We start from the raw sequence: 20,576 nt of genomic DNA on the forward strand, positions 1-20,576 counted from the left end.
CTCCCTAGTCAAACAGTTGCTCTGCAATCTGTAGCCGGGGAGTGCCTGGCCGATTGGGGAGGGGGAAGTACTTTTAGCTCGGTCGGACTTAAGCTAAGTTTTTAGGAAGCCGGCCAGCCGGCTGCTGTGACAGCCGGCGGGCATATATGGAGGCCGTCTTTTTGCTATATAGGTTAGTTGTTCCTTAGCCGTTTTCGTGTGGGCGTCCTTTCTGTCTTCTCTCTTGCTAGTCGGACAGTCAGTTCTTTGAGCTGCGACTTTCAACAAGAGAGGACTGGGGAGCCGGCGCACTACTTTGCTGACTTCGGGAAGAACTTATAATATAGCTTAAGGCGGCCAGTCCCCGGGCCGACTAGTCGGACCCGGTGCCGGACAAGAATTCAAAATGTAATAAGACATTCATGGATATGACACTCGTCGTCCATAGATAAATAAAAGGCAGTCCCCGAGTATTGTTCGGGGGGCCTGTTGGTTTGTAACTTAATACAAAAGGGGTAGCGTGATACATACTGCTTTTCAGCTGTAAAATCGTCTTAGGAGGTTTGCGTTCCATGGTCGCTCCGACTCCTTGCCGGAGTCGTCTCTCTTGCGTGCTCTTGGCTTTTGCGCGTCGATCAAGTAGTAGGAGTCGTTGCCGAGTGCCTTGCTGACGACGAAGGGGCCTTCCCAAGGGGCCGAGAGCTTGTGCTGGCCGGCTGTTCGCTGGATCAGCCGGAGCACAAGGTCGCCCTCTTGGAAGGATCTTGGCTTGACCTTGCGGTTGTAGTAGCGGCGCAGGCCTTGCTGGTAGATGGCGGACCGGCTGAGGGCTAACAGCCGGCCTTCTTCCAGTAGGTCGATGCCGTCTTCTCTTGCTTCTTTGGCTTCCTCCGCCGTGTACATGGTGATCCGAGGCGAGTCGAACTCGATGTCTGTTGGGATGACAGCCTCGGCACCGTACACGAGGAAGAATGGAGTGAAGCCGGTTGACTTGTTGGGTGTAGTGCGCAGACTCCAGAGGACAGCCGGCAGCTCTTCGAGCCAGCAGCCGGCCGATCGCTCTAGTGGTACAACCAGTCGGGGTTTGATGCCGGAGAGGATAAGTCCATTTGCTCGCTCAACCTGGCCGTTTGACTGCGGGTGGGCAACGGACGCTAAGTCCAGTCGGATGCCCTGTGTCGCGCAGAAACGTGCCAGTGCGCCTTTGGCGAAGTTCGTGCCGTTGTCGGTGATGATGCTGTGCGGCACGCCGTACCGAGTGGTGATGTCGGTGATGAATGTCACGGCAGTCGGCCCGTTCAGCTTCTTAATCGGCTTTGCTTCGATCCACTTTGTGAACTTGTCCACAGCAACGAGTAGATGTGTCAAGCCACCGCGGGCCGTCTTGAAAGGGCCCACCATGTCCAGTCCCCAGACGGCGAAAGGCCAGGTGAGGGGAATGGTCTTGAGGGCAGAAGCCGGCAGGTGTTGTTTGGAACTGAAGACTTGACATCCTCTGCAGGTCTTGACTATTTCTTTAGCATCCTCCAAGGCAGTCGGCCAGAAGAACCCATGGCGGAAAGCCTTGGCCACGAGGGATCTTGAGGCGGCGTGGTGGCCGCATTCGCCTTGGTGGATGTCTTTGAGGATTGCCACTCCTTTTTCTGGCTCGACGCAACGCTGGAAGACTCCAGTGACGCTGCGCTTCACAAGCTCCCTGTTGATTATTGTGTATGCTGCGGCTCGTCGTTGCACTAGTCTTGCTGCGATCTCATCAGTCGGCAGCTCTCTGCTGACTAGGAACTTGAGGATGGGCTGGGCCCACGAGGGAGCTGTGACTTCTTCTGCTGTTAATGTAGCCACCATGACTCGGGTGGGTGGGTTGGGTGTTGCGTTGGGGTCGACCACCACTTCTTGCGTCGTTCCAGTCCCCGGGCCGGGCTCTGAGGTCCCTGGGCCGGGTGCGACTATGTCAGTTCCCGGGGCAGTCGTCGAAGTCCCCGTGCCGCCTGCGGGATTTCTTGAGCCGGATCCGGCTGTTTCTGGCGCAGGCGGTACGAAGATGGAATCCGACTCTGGAGACGGCTTGAGGAGGCGCTGGAGGGAGACGCCAGTCGGTATGGCTTGCCGGGTGGAGCCAATCCGTGCTAGGGCATCTGCTTGGTCGTTGTCGGCCCTTGGCACATGAAGGAACTCGCACCCTTCGAAGTATCCGCTCATCTGCTGGACGAGGAAGCGGTAGCTCGCCATGTTCGCGTCCTTGGCGTCCCAATCGCCAGATGATTGCTGGACCACTAAGTCGGAGTCGCCGTAGCACAGGATCCGGCGTATGCCGAGCTCTTTGGCTAGCCGGAGCCCATGTACGAGCGCCTCGTACTCGGCCACGTTGTTGGAGGCGGCGAAGTGGATCTGCAGCGTGTACTTGAGCTTGTCGCCTTTGGGAGAGGTGAGGACGATGCCGGCTCCCAAGCCGGTGCGCATCTTGGACCCGTCAAAGTGCATCCGCCAATGGGTAGAGTCGGGAGCCGGCGGTAAGTACTGGGTCTCGGCCCAGTCGACGAGGAAGTCGGCCAATGCTTGCGACTTGATGGCGGTGCGGGGTTGATAGAAAATCGTGTAAGGCGCCAAGGCAATGGCCCATTTGGCCACCCGGCCGGATGCATCCCGGCTGCCTATGATCTCGGCGAGCGGGGCAGTGCACACGACCGTGATGGGGTGCTCTTGGAAGTAGGGCTTCAATTTCTTGGCAGCGAAGTACACCCCATAGCACATCTTCTGGTAGTGCGGGTAGTTTTGCTTCGAGCTAGATAGTACTTCGCTGAGATAGTAGACCGGCCTCTGGACCAGCTAGGCTCGGCCTTCTTCCGGGCGCTGGACCACAACAACAGTGCTGACGACTCGGCTTGTCACGGCGATGTAGAGGAGCATGGGCTCCTTCTCAGTCGGCGCGGCCAGGACAGGCGGAGTGGTCAACATTTTCTTCAACTCATGGAAGGCTTGGTCGGCTTGATCATTCCACTCAAAGTGAGTGGACTTCTTCATGAGTCGGTACAGGGGGAGAGCCTTCTCTCCTAGTCGGCTGATGAAACGGTTCAGGGAGGCTAAGCAGCCAGTGAACTTCTGCACATCTCGCAGCTTGGTGGGTATCTCCATCCTCTCGATGGCCTTGATCTTGACAGGGTTGCACTCAATGCCGCGTTCGGAGACCAGGAAGCCTAGCAGCTGGCCGGCTGGTACTCCGAACACGCACTTCTCGGGGTTGAGCTTGATCTGGAATCGGCGCAAGTTGGCAAATGTTTCCTTCAGGTCTTCCAGCAAGGTACCACGCTTCTCTGTCTTCACCACAATGTCGTCTACGTAGACGTGGGCATTTCTGCCGAGTTGTTTCAAGAGACATTTCTGCATGCAACGCTGAAAAGTGGCACCGGCGTTTCTCAAGCCGAATGTCATTGTCAGGTAGCAGAAAGATCCAAAGGGTGTGATGAAGGCAGTCTTGAGGCGGTCAGCCGGGTCCAACTTGATCTGATGATATCCTGAGTATGCATCCAAGAAACTTAACAGCTCGCATCCGGCTGTGGAGTCTATCACTTGGTCAATCCGTGGCAAAGCAAACGGATCCTTTGGGCAGGCCTTGTTCAAGCTTGTGTAGTCTATACACATGCGCCACTTGTTATTCTTCTTCAAAACCAGAACTGGATTGGCAAGCCATTCTGGAAAGAACACTTCCATGATGAAGCCGGCTGCGAGGAGCCGGGCTATCTCTTCTCCCACGATTCTTCGCTTCTCTTCTGATAGTCGGCGGAGGGGTTGCTTGACCGGCTTCGCATCAGCTCGGACATGTAATTTGTGCTCGGCGAAATCCTTCGGGACACCCGGCATGTCCTTTGGGGACCATGCAAAGATGTCTCGATTCTCACGGAGGAAGTCGGCGAGCTCGCCTTCCTATTTACTGTCCAAGTTCGCCCCAATCACGGCGAACCTCTCCGGGTGCTCCGGGTCTAGAGGTATCTTCTTCGTCTCTTTGGCAGGCTGGAAGGAGCCCTGCGCATCACAGTCCTTGGGGTTGGGGGACAAGGTCGGCTGCTTGCCGGCCATGGCCATAACCCGTTCCAGCATCTTCTTCTCTTCCGCCACCACGAGGGACTCGGCCAGCCGGCTGCTGGCCATGGCACACTCGATGGACTTCTTGTAGTCGCCGGCTACCATGATGATCCCCTTCGAGCTCGGCATCTTCATCTTCAGATAGGCATAATGGGGCACAGCCATGAACTTGGCCAAAGCAGGTCGGCCAAGTAGCGCATGATAGGGGCTCTCCAGGTCCACCACCTCGAACCATATTGCTTCCCGGCGGAACTGATCTTTGTCTCCGAAGAGGACATCCATTTTGATCTTGCCGATTGGAGAGCAAGATAGGTCGGGTACGATACCATGGAAGACAGTGCGGCTCGGCATGAGCTGCTTTGCTTTGATGTTCAGCTTGTCCATGGTGTCGCGGTACAGTATGTTGATACTGCTTCCGCCGTCTATCAGGACGCGGGAAAATCTGGCAGCTCGCCTCTCCGTCGCAAGGGTGACGTCCAAGACCATAGCATAGGAGCCAGGCGAAGGCATCACCTCTGGGTGGTCAGCCTGGCTCTAGCTGATGGGCTTTTTCGACCAATGCATGAACTCGGCGGTGCTAGAGGCGACTGCGTTTACTTCTTGGTGTTGCCGGCGTCGGCTGCGCTTGTCGTCGACTTGACTCGTGAAGACGACGTAGGCGTCGTGCGCTTCGGGGAACTCGTCTTGGATGGCGCCGACTGCCGGCCGGGCCGCCGGCTGCTGGGGAGCTGGAGGCGGCGGGCCGGGAGACGGAGGCGGCACTATCCCTTCACCCTTGGTGATGCGGGTGAGCCAGTGGCATTTCCGTGTTGTATGGTTGGACGGCTTCGCGCCGCTGTGGAACTTGCAGGGGGCATCGAGTGCTTGTTCGTAGGAGAAGGACGGCTGCCAGGGCGGCCGGCCTCCCTTCTTCTTGGGAGCGGGCCGCTCCTCGGGCTGCTCACCTTCAACTGTGGCCACCTGCCGACTGGAGGAAGTCGGCATGGGGCCCTTGCGCTTGTGGTCGTTCTGGTAGGGGCGCCGGTTGGGGTCGCCAGCCGGCTTCTTGGGGGCCGGAGCGACTACCTTCCCCGAGGCGTCCACTCGGAGCTCGGTCTTCATGGAGGAGTCGGCAGTGGCGTACTTGTCGGCGGTGATCAGCAACTCATCGAGGGTAGCCGGCTCGTCGCAGAGGAGTCGATGCTTGAGGAGGGTGCCCTCTCGGTACCCGGCAGTGAAGTACTCGATGGCCTGGACCTCATGCACTCCCTCGCAGGAGTTGCGGAGCTCGGCCCATCGCGTGAGGTAGTCGCGGGTCGACTCGTTGGGCCCCTGGACGCAGAGGGAGAGCTGGCGAGGCTTGGGAGGCCGCTTGTAGGTGCTGGTGAAGTTGCGGACGAAAGCTTCGGTGAACTCCAGGCAACTGTTGATGCTGTATGGCTTGAGGCTGTTGAGCCACGTGCGCGCCGTCCCTTGCAGCATCAAGGGGACGTACTTCACGGCGACGCGTCGATTGCCGTTGGCGATGCTGACGGCCGTGGAGTAGTCGATGAGCCAATCTTCCGGCTTCACCGAGCCGTTGTACTTGGGCGTGTCTCTGGGGAGCGAGAACCCTTTAGGAAAGGGCTTGTCGCGGATGCGGGGGCCAAAGCATGGCGGGCTGACATCGTCTTCTTCTTCTAACGCCAGGGACCGAGCAAGGCGGTCGATCCTGTGGCGGGCGTCGCTCTCGCCGACTCCTTCTCGGCGGCCGAGTCGGTCGCCAAGAGTCGGATGGGTGATAGGCAGTGGAGTGAGGCGTCTTTCTCTTCGAGGCGGGGGAGGAGGCAGGTTTCCCTGATGTTCAACCGCCCGAGGGCGGCCTTCCGCGTCGCGCTCGATAGTGATGCGGGTCCGGCTGCGGCTGACAGCCGGCTCCTTGTCTTTCTTCTGGCGCGTGCCGCTCGCAGTCGGCGAGCGGGACGTCGCGGCGTGCTCCCAGCGCGGGGGATGGCTATCAGCTCGGGCGCCGGCTTCGTGCCGTTCTGCAGCCGCGTCGATCAGCTGCTGGATCCGTCTTGTCATGTAGGGGAGCTCATCGGCTCCCAGCCCATTGAGCTCCTCTGCTGCCGCTTGAGCGGCTCGCAGATTCTCGAGCGGGGTGGCGTAGACGGGGCGATCTGCGTCCAGCATGCTGGCAACGGCTGCGCCACGCTTCTGGATGAAGCCGGCTCGGCTCGGGCCGCTCGGCGGCGGCGTCCTGAAGGCGGCGCGGTCGACTTCGCGTTGGTGGGCCTCGGTGAGGCGTCTCATCGAGGCTATCTTCTTGCCCTCCGTGATGAGGGCAAGACGGCGTGCCTCCAGGGTCTCGGCGTCGGCATCGGCCGGGAGGGGGATGGAGAGGTCGTGCATCGCTGCTTGCTGAGCGTCGCGGGCGCTCCCGCCCGAGTTGGAGACGTGGCTGATGACCAGCACTTCGGTGACAGCGCTGCTGCCGCTGTCAGCTCGAGGGAGTGGGTCGTCGAAGACCACCACGTCGGAGGGGTAGGCGTCGAGCGACGCGGTGTCGGAGTCGATGAGCATCGGGTCGGTGGAGCCGACAGACTCCATGTCCGCAGCAGGCTCGCTGGAGACGTGAAGTTGGTCGAGGAGGCTGACGAGGCAGCTCTCGGGGTAGTCGGTGCCTGCGTCGGACGCAGGCTCGTCGGAGATGCGAGTCTCGCCGAGCAGATCGGCGAGGCGGCTCGCCGCGCAGGCGTCGTCGACGCCTTGCAGCGCGTCGGGGCAAACGCCATCGGGCGCAGCAGGCTGGCTGCACTCGCGGGGAAGGAAGAAGGTTCCCGTCCAGAACAGGTCTCCGGACGACGGTGCACCTGGCCCCACGGTGGGCGCCAAATGTCGGGTGGTTGGTGCGACATATGCCAAAGGATGGCTTATCATTGTGGGAGCCAATAAAGCGTAGCCGGTGCCTGGAAACGGGATGAGGCGAAGACATGCACGCCGGCGAATCTTACCCAGGTTCGGGGCCCCGAGGGTAAACTACTCCCTCCTCGTCATGGAGAGCACCGGGATGATGAAGATGGCCACCGGTGATGATTTCCCCCTTCGGCAGGGTGGCGTAACAGGGTCCCGATTGGGTTTTGGTGGCTACAGCGGCTTGCGGCGGTGGAACTCTCGATCTAGGTAACTTTTAGGGGGTTTATGTAATTATAAGAATTTTTTGCATCGGTTTCAAGTCAGGGGGGTCCACGAGGAACCCACAAGGTCGGAGGGCGTGCCCGAGGGGGGGTAGGGCGCGCCCTCCACCCTTGTGGAGGCCTCGTGGCTCTTCTTTCCCAACTCTTTTGCTTCGGGGGCTTCTTCTGGTCCATAAAAAATCATCGTAAATTTTCAGGTCAATTGGACTCCGTTTGATATTCCTTTTCTGCAAAACTCAAAAACAAGGAAAAAATAGAAAACTGGCAATGGGCTCTAGGTTAATAGGTTAGTCCCAAAAAAATATAAAATAGCATATAAATGCATATAAAACATCCAAGATTGATAATATAATAGCATGGAACAATCAAAAATTATAGATACGTTGGAGACGTATCAAAAAGTAACTTAGCAAAGATCAATATGTGAAAAGCTCGTAGGCAATGGATCAATGATGGATAATTATGTCGGATGGCATTCATCATGCAACAGTTATAACCTAGGGTGACACAGAACTAACTCCAATTCATCAATATAATATAGGCATGTATTCCGAATATAGTCATACGTGCTTATGAAAAAAAAAACTTGCATGACATCTTTTGTCCTACCGTCCCGTGGCAGCGGGGTCCTAATGGAAACTAAGGGATATTAAGGCCTCCTTTTAATAGAGAACCGGAGCAAAGCATTAGCACTTAGTGAATGCATGAACTCCTCAAACTACGGTCATCACCGGGAAGTGTCCCGACTATTGTCACTCCGGGGTTGCCGGATCATAACACGTAGTAGGTGACTATAACTTGCAAGATAGGATCAAGAACACAAATATATTCATCAAAATATAATAGGTTCAGATATGAAATCATGGCCCTCGGGCCCTAGTGACAAGCATTAAGCATAGCAAAGTCATAACAACATCAATCTTAGAACATAGTGGATACTAGGGATCAAACCCTAACAAAACTAACTCGATTACATGGTAAATCTCATCCAACCCATCACCGTCCAGCAAGCCTACGATGAGATTACTCACGCACGGCGGTGAGCATCATGAAATTCGTGATAGAGGATGGTTGATGATGACGATGGCGACGAGGGCGCGCCCTCCACCCTTTTGGAGGCCTTGTGGCTCTTCTTTCCCAACTCTTTTGCTTCGGGGGCTTCTTCTGGTCCATAAAAAATCATCGTAAATTTTCAGGTCAATTGGACTCCGTTTGATATTCCTTTTCTGCAAAACTCAAAAACAAGGAAAAAATAGAAAACTGGCAATGGGCTCTAGGTTAATAGGTTAGTCCCAAAAAAATATAAAATAGCATATAAATGCATATAAAACATCCAAGATTGATAATATAATAGCATGGAACAATCAAAAATTATAGATACGTTGGAGACGTATCAAAAAGTAACTTAGCAAAGATCAATATGTGAAAAGCTCGTAGGCAATGGATCAATGATGGATAATTATGTCGGATGGCATTCATCATGCAACAGTTATAACCTAGGGTGACACAGAACTAACTCCAATTCATCAATATAATGTAGGCATGTATTCCGAATATAGTCATACGTGCTCATGGAAAAAAACTTGCATGACATCTTTTGTCCTACCGTCCCGTGGCAGCGAGGTCCTAATGGAAACTAAGGGATATTAAGGCCTCCTTTTAATAGAGAACCGGAGCAAAGCATTAGCACTTAGTGAATGCATGAACTCCTCAAACTACGGTCATCACCGGGAAGTGTCCCGACTATTGTCACTCCGGGGTTGCCGGATCATAACACGTAGTAGGTGACTATAACTTGCAAGATAGGATCAAGAACACAAATATATTCATCAAAATATAATAGGTTCAGATATGAAATCATGGCCCTCGGGCCCTAGTGACAAGCATTAAGCATAGCAAAGTCATAACAACATCAATCTTAGAACATAGTGGATACTAGGGATCAAACCCTAACAAAACTAACTCGATTACATGGTAAATCTCATCCAACCCATCACTGTCCAGCAAGCCTACGATGAGATTACTCACGCATGGCGGTGACCATCATGAAATTGGTGATAGAGGATGGTTGATGATGACGATGGCGACGATTTCCCCTCTCCGGAGCCCAAAACGGACTCCAGATCTGCCCTCCGAGGAAGAACACGAGGTGGCGGCGGCTCCGTATCGTAAAACGCGATGAATCCTTCTCTTTGATTTTTTTCTCCGAACATGAATATATGGAGTTGGAATTGAGGTCGGTGGAGCTTCGTGGGACCCACAAGCCAGGGGTGCGCGCCTAGGGGGGAAGGGCGCGCCCCCACCCTTGTGGACAGGTGGTGGGTCCCCCTCGGTTGATTCTTTCGCCAATATTTGTTATATATTCTGAAAATATTCTCTGTGGATTTTCAGTTTATTCTGAAAACTTTTATTTCTGCTAAAAAATAACACCATGGCAATTCTGCTGAAAACAGCGTTAGTCTGGGTTAGTTCGATTCAAATCATTCAAAATAGAGTCCAAAATCTCTACCTAATATTAAGGACGGATCGTTTCTCCACTTTTTTGTCCATTACAATGTTTTTCGTACGTCTCCTTTTTTTTTGCCGGCCGTTTGCGGTGCTAGAAGGGAGTCGAACCCTGGTCGCCGAGATGTAGGCCGCACGCACCAACCAACTCATCTAGCAAACGCAGCTTGGAAGGGAAGCGGACATACACCTTTTGTCATCCTAGGTCCGCCGTGTCCTGGGCTATTTCATTCCCATAGAATGAGGTAATTAACGGTGGGCTAATTGAATGGGATTCCCGAGTGAGATAATTATGATCAGCTAATTAGTGGTGGGCTAATTAAAAAGATTATGGTAACTAATGGTGGGCTAATTGAGTGGGATTCTCAAGAGACAAAACATCATGGTGCATATAATTATGATTGGCTAATTAATGTTGGGCTAATTAAATGGATTATGTATAGTATATGAAAATCTCTGAGAGACATGCATGGCGTATATAATTATGATTAGCTAATTGTAATGACGAGTTAAATAAACGAATTATGGCTATGAATTCCCGTGGGGCACGCATACTCCAAGAACACAACCGTTATAATAAAATCGATCGATTACATGTGACTGGATCACAAAACAAAAAAGTACATGACTGCATCCACTAACCCTCGAACCAAATGTAGTCTTCCGCCGCTGATTTTTATCAACCCTCTTTTTTTTCTCACCTTTGTTTTGATGCTTTCTTTGCTTGCTTCCATGCGTGTTTTGCTACTTTCATCTAGAGTCCCCAATTCATTCGCCACAATTACAATTTACCTACATATGCAATTTAATTCCATGTGAAGTCAATGCCTTATTATTTATGAAACTCTTCAGGTTTGCATGATGAAGTTGCATTCGACCAAATAGATATGTTAAATTATGGAAGTTTTTCGCAATTAGGTTCCATCTGGATTGGTTCGCTTGCTGTTGGTGGTGCTGCAATTGTTATTCTAGGTTGGTTTGATTGTTGTCCTTCTCAAATGAATCAACGCTTTTTCTCATTGGCGATCGTTGTCCCACGATACAGTTTCTCGGCTCGGCAACGTGGCTCATAAGAATCGTTGTTTTCTCCCGTTGCAACGCACGGGCATTAGTGCTAGTAAGGGCAGAAGAGTTTGGAGAAGTAGATACGATGGAGACGTATCAAAGCCCAAGCAAACAGATGGAAGCAGGGAAACCAGAACTGCCATAACTTCTGCAAATGAGCTCCAAATTGAGAAAACTCAAGCTTGTTGGATAGATGACAACAAATACTGTCCAACAACGACAGGGGGTGTATGCCTAAGATATAGAGATGTGAAACCTCTATGAGAGAAGAACTGGCAAAAACTCCAACATCGAAAACATCATAGAAGATGCATATATATATGAACTCCGTTTTCGATGAACTCGACCTTGTCATGAAGATGACCATAACCTCTAAAGTCACAAAGGGAAACACCAAACAACAACCAAGAAAGATGATGCAAGGATGCAATGGTTTGAGCTCTCTACAAACGATACGATCAAGCTACTCACTTGGGAGCCCCCCTTGATAGAACGACAATTGATCCTATAACCCGGTCTCCCAACTACCACCATGAGATCGGTAAAATAGAAAACCTATCAAGGGCAAACATTTTTCTTGCACATAGTTCACTTGAGCTAGATGATGACGATTTTGACTCCCTCAAGTTGGAACACCTTTCTTGACTGTGTGGGCTCGCTGAAGACTAGTAGATTGCTCCCCCATACTCCAATATGGGTGAGCCACTCTTCGAAACATATTCACAAGTCCATTGTGACCAAATGGATGGCAAGCTTCAAGCAAGATCTCTTCGTGATACTCCACTTGAACTTGCACACCGCAAACTTGATGACGGTCACCACTTGATTTCATCCTCCATGGGTTGTATGACATCTTCCTCTTTACACAAGCCCATGGAAACATACCTAACCCCACAAAGAACTCTCACGTAGACCATGGGTTAGTACACAAAGCGTAATGAATAATGCTTGCCATACTATGGGATCACTTGATCTCTTTCGGTACATCTTCTACGCTTTGCGTGTTGATCAACTGAATTCACACTTTAACTTAGTCTTGATCAACCTTGTATCATGTCTTATACATGACCATCTTTGGATAATTCCTTGAATAGCACCTTGGTCATCTCATAAACTTTTTGAAACCAACACATGGACTTCAAGAAATACCTATGGAAAACCCTTCAAATATAACTCAAGGCAACCATTAGTCCATAAAGATTGTCATCAATTACCAAAACCAAACATGGGTGCATCACATGTTCTTTCAAATGTTCAACATATTACTACAATTAATGAAAACAAGGATGGTGTCAGATTCGTCGCACGGGGCAGAGAGGGTTGGATGACGAAAAAACTAAACTGCTAGTACGAGGACAGTAGCGGCACATGGTCGCTTGCTTGTGCATTGAGATGATGTCGGCGGCCGAACTCCGCGGCCATAAAAGTGAGCAAGCGATGACGACTACTATAGACATGTGCATCACGCAGCACCGCATGGCCACGCGTACGGTGCACCGACCATACAGCCCGCCAAACACGCTGACCCTGTCGTCCATGGCCATGTGGCTCGCCATCCACACCTCGCCGTGGCCGAACAAAACCTCCTCGACGACGGCGAGGGTGACCCTATCGACGAACACGTCCATGCTGACACGCAACCGCCCCGCGCCGATGTCTCGCCAGGTGGCGCGCTCCCGAGGCCCACGTGGCTCGGCACGCCATTCAGGAAGATCTCCATCGTGCCGGCACCGAATCGCATGGACGCTTAATTTGGGTTCCAAGTCATGATCCGCAACGGCGGGTAGCCGTCAGGCACATAGTTAAGTTGAAAATTAATTATTAATACCAAATTATTTTACTTATATTGGATCTTAAATCCTACATGCATATTTATTATGATTAAAAAATCATTGCATAAAAATATTTACTAAATATATTGATTTTATGTTCCATGTTACATTTCTAACATGTACCATTGCAAATACACTTGTACTAAAATAAATTTTCTACCTAAATTTTTCACTCTTTTATCTTAAATTCAATTTGAGTTATTTCAAGTTTAGATCTAAGAAAGCAAAAAATATGCAATTATTTTTTACTCAGTAGATCGAATTATTCCAACTACGTGACTATGGACTATGAAGTATTTAGAGTGCTCACTTATTTTTCATAATCGTTAAATAACTTAGTAGAGAGCTCTGGAGTGTACATAACTAATAAATATCTTCACATAGAGTTTTAGTTTGTTTTGTTGTAGTGAAAACAATAATTTATTAGGGGTATCATTAGCAACATGGTCACAACAAAGATTATCGCAGATGTTGTTAGCAAGAGGAGCACAACAAATATTGTAGTTAGGGATGAAGACAAGAATCACATGTCAATATTTTTTGAATAAAATTAGTCGCCTCAACAGAAAGCGGACATTTGAAATGTTAGATGATAATGTTTATCACTTTAGTTTTATGTAATTTTTTTTCATGCATGGTAATGATCTTTATTTATGTGCCGAATTTAGGGATCCCATTATGCAAATTTGAAAAGAAAAATAATTCTCAAAATCAATAATTGTGAACAAAATAAATAAATTGTAGTGGCATTCATATAGAGCATTGTATATGCATTATTTTCATGTCATGTAATGTGTTTTTTTATTTGGTAAATAGCAGTACAAACTAACAAAATCAAGTGACAAAGTGATGTCAACTGCACTAAACGCATGGGGTTTATATTGCTAGATGTCCTATCATGTCCACCAATGCTTATTCATCGTGTCATAGAAAATGTGCTAGTTTACTAAAATTGTAATGCTATCTCATTCAACGGAGAATTAGCTAATTATCAATTGTTATACTATCTCAATTGACGAAGAATTAGCTAATTATCAATTGACTTGGCAAATTTACGAAAAAGGGTTTCCCCCGCTTTATATTCTAAAGCAGCGAACAACTCGAGCCATGCAACACGACACCACACCACAACGCACCCAAGGCAAGATACAAGGGTGTTAAGGTTCAGCAACACCACTCTGGACAACTCCCAACACACACAAGATATACATTAAGCAACGCTAGGAGAGGCCGAAGCACTCAAAGCAACACACTAAGAGACGAAGTTGAGCGCCGATGATCCGAGAACTCCAAGGCGGTGCCTTCAGGAAGGGCATGACGCAAGAACGCCACCACTGCCCGATCCAAAGGATCTAGATTTTCATCCGGAGATATGCGGAGACCACGGAGTGACCGCGACAAGGCCTTCAAGAAGGGAACGACGCCCAAAGACGCCGCCGCCGTCGGTCTGACCAAAATCAGACAAGGTTTTCACCCCGGTAACACGCTCCACCCCGCCACGGAACACCGACCACCAGCCGCCACGCCGCCCACGCAACCATGACGGCCGACCAACACCCGAGCTACGAGCCCCGCCCACGAGCACCGCAACTCCCACCAGTCGGGCCGCCGCCCGGCATCCAGATCCCCTAAAGCACCTCCGTGGGCATGAGCCGAGCGTCGACCAACAATCCAAACCACCAATGGAGCCTCCAATGACCAGCCTGACCAGAGCAGATCCAGCACCAGGAGACACCAGGCCAGAGAAAGGGGGAGGAAAGGGAGCGGACCTCGTCCACGACCGGCGCATCCTCGCGTCGGAGATGGGTGGCCTCACCGCGACAGAGCCGCCCCTCCCTCCCAATGGCCTAACCAATGGCCTCCCCCACGCCACCCCCAGTGGCGCCCCGCCATGGCTCCCGATCGAGATCCGCACATGGCCAGAACCAGCCACCCGCCCATGACGGGGGAGCGCCGGACCGAACGCTGTCCATAGCCGAAGAGGAGCACTAGGAGGACCACCATGAGCCAGCCGCAAACGCGCAGACACCAGATCCAGCCGCCGCCCCACTCGCTCCGCATCGAGAATCCGCCACACCACAGCAGGAGCGACGCTGCGCCGCCACGGACCACGCCCAGAACAGCGACCGTAGCCGCCGCCTCCATCCCGCGCCGCCCGCCAAGACCAGCGCCAGAGCCAGGGGCCCGACCCGATCTAGGCGGAGCACGCCACCACCAGAAGCCGCCCGCGCGCAGCCGTCGTGCTGCGAGCGCGAGCCCAGGCCGCCCGTCCGCCAACCCGCGCGCACGCCCCGCCATAAGCACACGTCACTGCACCGCCGTACCCCACGAAAGCACGACGCCTCCGCTCGTCAAGGACGTCCCGCGCCAGCCTCCAGGCGACGAGCGAGAGGGGAGCAGAGGCCCCGCCGCCGCCAACGCACAACGGGCTTCGCCCAGTGACGCCTGCCGACGGCGGCGGGGGAGGAGGTGGGAGGGGGGTGGGGGAGGTGGCGGCTAGGGTTTCCCCCCGAGGCACTCGCGGGAGCGCCGCGGGAGGGAGGCGAGACGGAGCCTAATGCTATAGTGTTTGATAGATGCTCTTGGATTTCTCACTTGACAAATTTTTAGTACAAATCTAAATAAATGTTCATCTATTGTAATAATGTTGTCATGAAGTGAATTATCAGTTGTTATACTATCTCAATTGACGGAGAATTAGCTAATTATCAATTGTTATGGAGGACTGCTACGCGTCGGCTGGCGGATATTTTTAAAAGATCCGCCGCGCGAGTCGTTGGATTTGACTAGCGCTGAGCATTTTCCACTACTTTGCAACAGAAACTTGTTGCAGAAACATTTTCAACAGAGGTTCTGTTGCAGATTTCTTTTACAACATAGGTTATGTTGCGGGATATTTTTTTGCAACAAAGTTCTTATTGCAGATTTTTTCGCAGCAGAGATCTTGTTGCAGTTTTTTTTAAGGGAGGTGATGTTGCAAAATCTTGTCTAAGCTGCCGCTGTCGTTCGCTATTGTGGTTTGCTGTTGCAAGATAAGGTAAGGGGCACGTGGTTGGTAGGCGAAATCAAGAGCGTGTGCAAGCGTGCTTGTGGACGCGTGGATAAAGGACGATCCAACGGATGCATGGGTGGTGGAACTCTTCGCGTGATCAGCCGGCAGAGTGTTAGCGTTTCCCATTGTTATACTATCTCAATTGACGAAGAATTAGCTAAGTATCAAGTGACTTAACAAACTTGAAATACAAATGTAAATAAATGTTCATCTATATTGTAATAATGGTGTCATGAAGTGAAAAGAAAAATGAAATATTATACTTATCTAGTAGGACCTACCATCCTTGATTGGACTTGCCAATTCTCCGGCAACTAAATCAACCAGGTCATGAAAACATCCAATTGTGTGTACGAAAGGGGTTGATGGAAAATAATACGACTTTGATCATATATTACTCCGCCGAAGTTAGAATAAACGTTCAACATACAAATTAGAAGAAAAAAGATGGTGTCAGATTCGTCTCGCGCGGTATAGAGATTGAACGACAGAAGAGAAACCGCTAGTACGAGCAGCGCAACGGCACATTATCGCATCCCCACGCATCTGGACTACATCAGCGACCGAACTCCGCGACGCATGAAGGAGAGCCGGCGACGACGACCACGGCGGACACATGCAGCACGACATGGCACCGCATGGTAACGCGCACCGTGCGCCGTCCGTAGATCCCGCCAAGCACGCTGACCCTGCCGTCCATGGCCGTGCGGCTCGTGAGCCGCACCTCGCCGCGGCCGAACAGCACCTCCCCCACCACGGCCGGTGCGACCCTGTCGACGAACACGTCCATGCCGCCGCGGACCCGGCTGGCGCCCCGCGCCGACGCCTCCCCGGGCGGCGCGCTCCCGAGGCCCACGCGGCCCGGCACGCCGTCGAGGAAAATCTCCGTCGTGCTGGCGCCGAACCACATGGACGCGTAGTTGGGGTTCCGGATCATGATCCACGCGGCCAGCGTGGCGTTGATCCGCAGCGGCGGGCGGCCGTCGGGCACGGCGGCGAACCCCACGTGGAAGCGATCCACGGTGACGGAGTCCATGGTCAGGTCGGGGTCCCGAACCCTCAGCACGGTGAGCGACAGGACCAGGATCACGACGGCGGCCAACGCGGCGACCGCGGCCAGACCGCAGCACGCGCACCGCAGAAGCCGGGTCCGGTGGGCAGGAGCAGGACTCGCCGCATCGCCGGCATGCCCGTCCTCGGCGTCGGTGTGGACGACGGCCTTGGACTTGGCCTTGACCTTGGCGCCGTCATAGAGGACGGCGGGCTCGGAAGAAACTTTCTTGCTGGGTTTCGTGGGTGTGGCGACCTCCATGGGTAGTGGCGTGTGTGGCGTGGCATGGCACCGGGCCACTGGCGAAGTGGGAATAGCCGCCGGGCTCGAACGGCGGGGCGGTTGGACGCTGGGGGATTTATGGCGGGTAGCCGTCGCAGGCGGCTGGTGCAATTGATCTGGTGGTTGGAGGTCGCACTCGGGACGCCCCATTTTCGTATGGCCAGCTTGAATTCGGTCAATGAGTGCGGTGGACACCGCTAACCGCTCGCGTCGCTGCAGTCGACGTCGGGTTGACATGGACACGACCAGTAGTCCAGTACAGTACGTTCATTCGTGTCGAGCTGCCACCATTTCGGACCGAGCTGCTTTGCGCTCCCTGAGGGGGCCAACCAAACTGAGAGCATCCTCGGCCTTTCTTATCGCATGTACTTCAAATTTTGGACCAAGCTGCTTTTTGCTCCCTTGGATTTTTTTTTATTCGGACTGACGCGCCCAGACTGACGTACAGCTCTCACCTTCAAGCAGCCTCTGTAGTAGGCCGGCCCACAACTGATCTTTCCATTCGATTTTTCTTCTTTCATTCATATGTTCTTTTTTACTGTTCAACTTTTAAAATTTTAAATTTATTTATATTTCCAAATATTCTAAATATAAAATTAAGGATTAATTTACTTCAAATTTTAATAACGCTCGTTGCGCATTACAAAAAAGTTCAAGCGGTGTAAAAAATGTTTGCTCTCGGAAATCTTAGAAATTTATGTATAATTAAAAAATATGTTTATGAAATTTAAAATATGAAAAAAATGTTTATAAAGTGTCTTCATGACATTTAAAATAATAAAAATTGTGAAAATTTGTTCTAGTAGGTTGTAAAAAGTATTCCTGTCACTCAAAAACATTATTCATCACATTCCAAATATTCATGCATTTCAAATATATGTTAATACCATTATTAGAAAAATTATACAATGTAAAAGATGCTCACATAATTCAACAGAAATGTTTCCATCCATTAAAAGAACTGTTTGTGACATTTAAGAAAAATTCTGACACCTAAAAAATGTTTGCACATTTTTAAGAACTACTCATGAAGTTTATGAAAAATATTAAATTGATGTCCAAATATTTTCAACATATATTTGAAAAATAACCAATGTGCACTTAAAAATTTCAATGTGTAACTGAAAAATGTTCAACATGTATTTTAAAATGGACGGGGCGACGCACGCGGTGGCCCGTCATGGGCCAGGTTTTCAGTTGCGGTCGTTTCGCTTGCGCAATTTTTTTTAATTGTTTCTTCTCAGGTGCAAATGAGCCGGCCCATCCCGGACACCCCTCTGCGGGCGCCTGGCGCGGCTTTACCTCGCTTGTAGCGAGATAGACGTAAGCCTCGCCTAGGCGAGGCACGACATGAGCCAAACCTGTCGCGCGGGAGCCCCAGCCTTTTTTATTCTTCACAAATTTGTATTTGTTTTTTGCTTCCTTTTTTTACTTCTGTTAATATTCCCAATTATTCCAAATAATTATATTACTAAAAAAATTTACATAAAAACATTTGTAAAAAAATAACCAAGCATTTGAAAAAAGTTAGATGAGTATATAGAAAATATTTCTCATGTAAACAAAAAAATGTACACAGAAGAATACAAGTGTGTATGAAAAACGTTGATCATGTATTTAAATATTGTTAATCAACCATTTGCAAAAACATTAATCGTGTATTCAAAATATATTAATCAATCATTTGAAAAATGTTAAATGTGTTTAAAAACATGTTGACCATGCATTCGAGAAATATTAATCTTATATTTGAAAAAAAAATTAATCAAGCATTTGAAAAAGTTTAAATACTTATAGAAAACATGCTTACCATGTATTTCAGAAAGCTTAATCTTGTATTCGAAAAATGTTAGCCAAGCATTTGAACATGTTAACTGTGTATAAAAAAATGTTGATCATGTATTAAAAAAATTAATCTTGTATTTTAAAAATGTAATCAGTCATTTATAAAATGTTAAAAATAATTATGAAAAAAATGTTGATCATGTATTCAAAATATGTTAATCTTGTATTAAAAAATATTAAATGTATACTATTAAAATATATTAGGTATATACCAAAAAAATATACAATGTGTATGAAAAACATGAGGCATAAAAATGTAATTTTTTAAAAAAATAAACATGTATTCAAAAAATGTTAAACCTGTATAAAACATTGTTTTCAATGTATATGAAAAATGATTAATGTGTACTGAAAAAGAGTTAACATGTGTCGAAGAAAAAATAAAACCGTTAAAAATCTAAAAAAAGAAACAAAAAGGAAAATTCGAAGAAAATAAAAGAGTCAAAGAAAACCAAAGTATAATGAAAAACGAAAGAAAACCATTTAAGAACAAATGAAAATCAAACTTATAACAATGAAAAAAAAGAACTGATGAAGAAAAACCAAAAAAAGAAACAAAGAAATCAAAGGAAAAAAAGAAACGAAAAAACCTAGTAAAAACGCAAAAGGAATTGGAGAAAGGCAGTGAAAACAAGAAAACTTCTTGGAGGAACTTATGCATTAGGTCATTCATCTAGCAAAGTAAACATTTGCATCTGCCTTGAAATCAAGATTGCAACGTGAACTTAAGTGAAGACTAATGTTGACGCAACAACCAAAAAAATATGACGCAAAATGTGCTATTGCGGTCGTGGTAAAAAACAAAGACGACGAGTTCATTGTTGCTTTGTTGATCACTTTTGAGGGAATCATGGATCCCGAGAGAATCATGGATCCCGAGATACTTCAGGCGCTCGCATGCAGGGAGGCTCTATCCATATCCGATGACCTTTTGCTACGCATTTTGTTCTTTGCTTCAAATTTTTTGCGAGTGATCAAGTCGGTGGAAGATTGCATGGGAGGAGCTTATGCGCAAATTATTCAGGAGATTTATCCCACCAGTGCATCTTTCGAGTCGGTGTCCTTTGTTCGTGAAAAAAGTGTATTGAATATGGAAGCTCATCGATTAACTTGTAGTGTTGTTATTGATGATTGTGTATGCTGGTTGTAACTGACAGGTCAACCTATAAGTGTTTGTATCCCAGCTTCTATTAACTTCTAAATAAAGGGATACAAATTCTTTTAAAAATGTAATTTAATTCTAAAATATCAAAATTTACGAGGATACAAATTATGTACATATCCATCATGGTATAGTCCTCTCAAGAAAAAAATCTATCATGGCATAGAATTTTAGATCCAAATTATTGGCATACATATTCAGAGGCAGAGACAGTATAGGAAAATTACGATGTCTTTTGGGGCAAACTAACACCATGTTTTATTCATTCATCTAGCAAAGTACACATTACGGGCAAAAATGTCCTAGATAAAAAGACAACTACTTGGTCAACGTCGAACTCTACGTGGAAACCACTAATAAGACTGAAGTCTCCTCTGCAAAAACATATTTAAACAAACGTAAGTACAAAGATACTCAGCAAAACTTACATCAGAACTATCTAGTTATGCATCAAGTATCACAGAAGGGGATCGTGGGATTTTATTGCAGAATGCCAACATTGACTCTTGGCTATCTCGTACTACCATGGTGATCAACCATGGCGCCCTTTTCATGGTGACCTTCAAGT

The 20,576-nt window shown here is 49.1% G+C and overlaps 1 protein-coding gene across 1 annotated transcript; it reads right to left on the bottom strand.

Annotated features, from left to right (window-relative positions):
* Positions 1 to 16,030: 16,030 nt before the first annotated feature.
* LOC109736420 (uncharacterized) lies at positions 16,031 to 17,087 on the bottom strand. Its single transcript, XM_020295640.4, has one exon. The coding sequence runs from the start codon at positions 16,978 to 16,980 to the stop codon at positions 16,225 to 16,227; it is 756 nt and encodes a 251-aa protein (XP_020151229.1). The 5' UTR covers positions 16,981 to 17,087; the 3' UTR covers positions 16,031 to 16,224.
* Positions 17,088 to 20,576: the final 3,489 nt, after the last annotated feature.

This window comes from Aegilops tauschii, chromosome 1, assembly GCF_002575655.3.
Source record: "Aegilops tauschii subsp. strangulata cultivar AL8/78 chromosome 1, Aet v6.0, whole genome shotgun sequence".
Lineage (NCBI taxonomy): Eukaryota > Viridiplantae > Streptophyta > Magnoliopsida > Poales > Poaceae > Aegilops > Aegilops tauschii.

Excerpts from the sequence above, each read along its gene's own strand:
- LOC109736420 (XM_020295640.4), bottom strand. The coding sequence starts at position 16,980 with ATGGAGGTCGCCACACCCACGAAACCCAGCAAGAAAGTTTCTTCCGAG.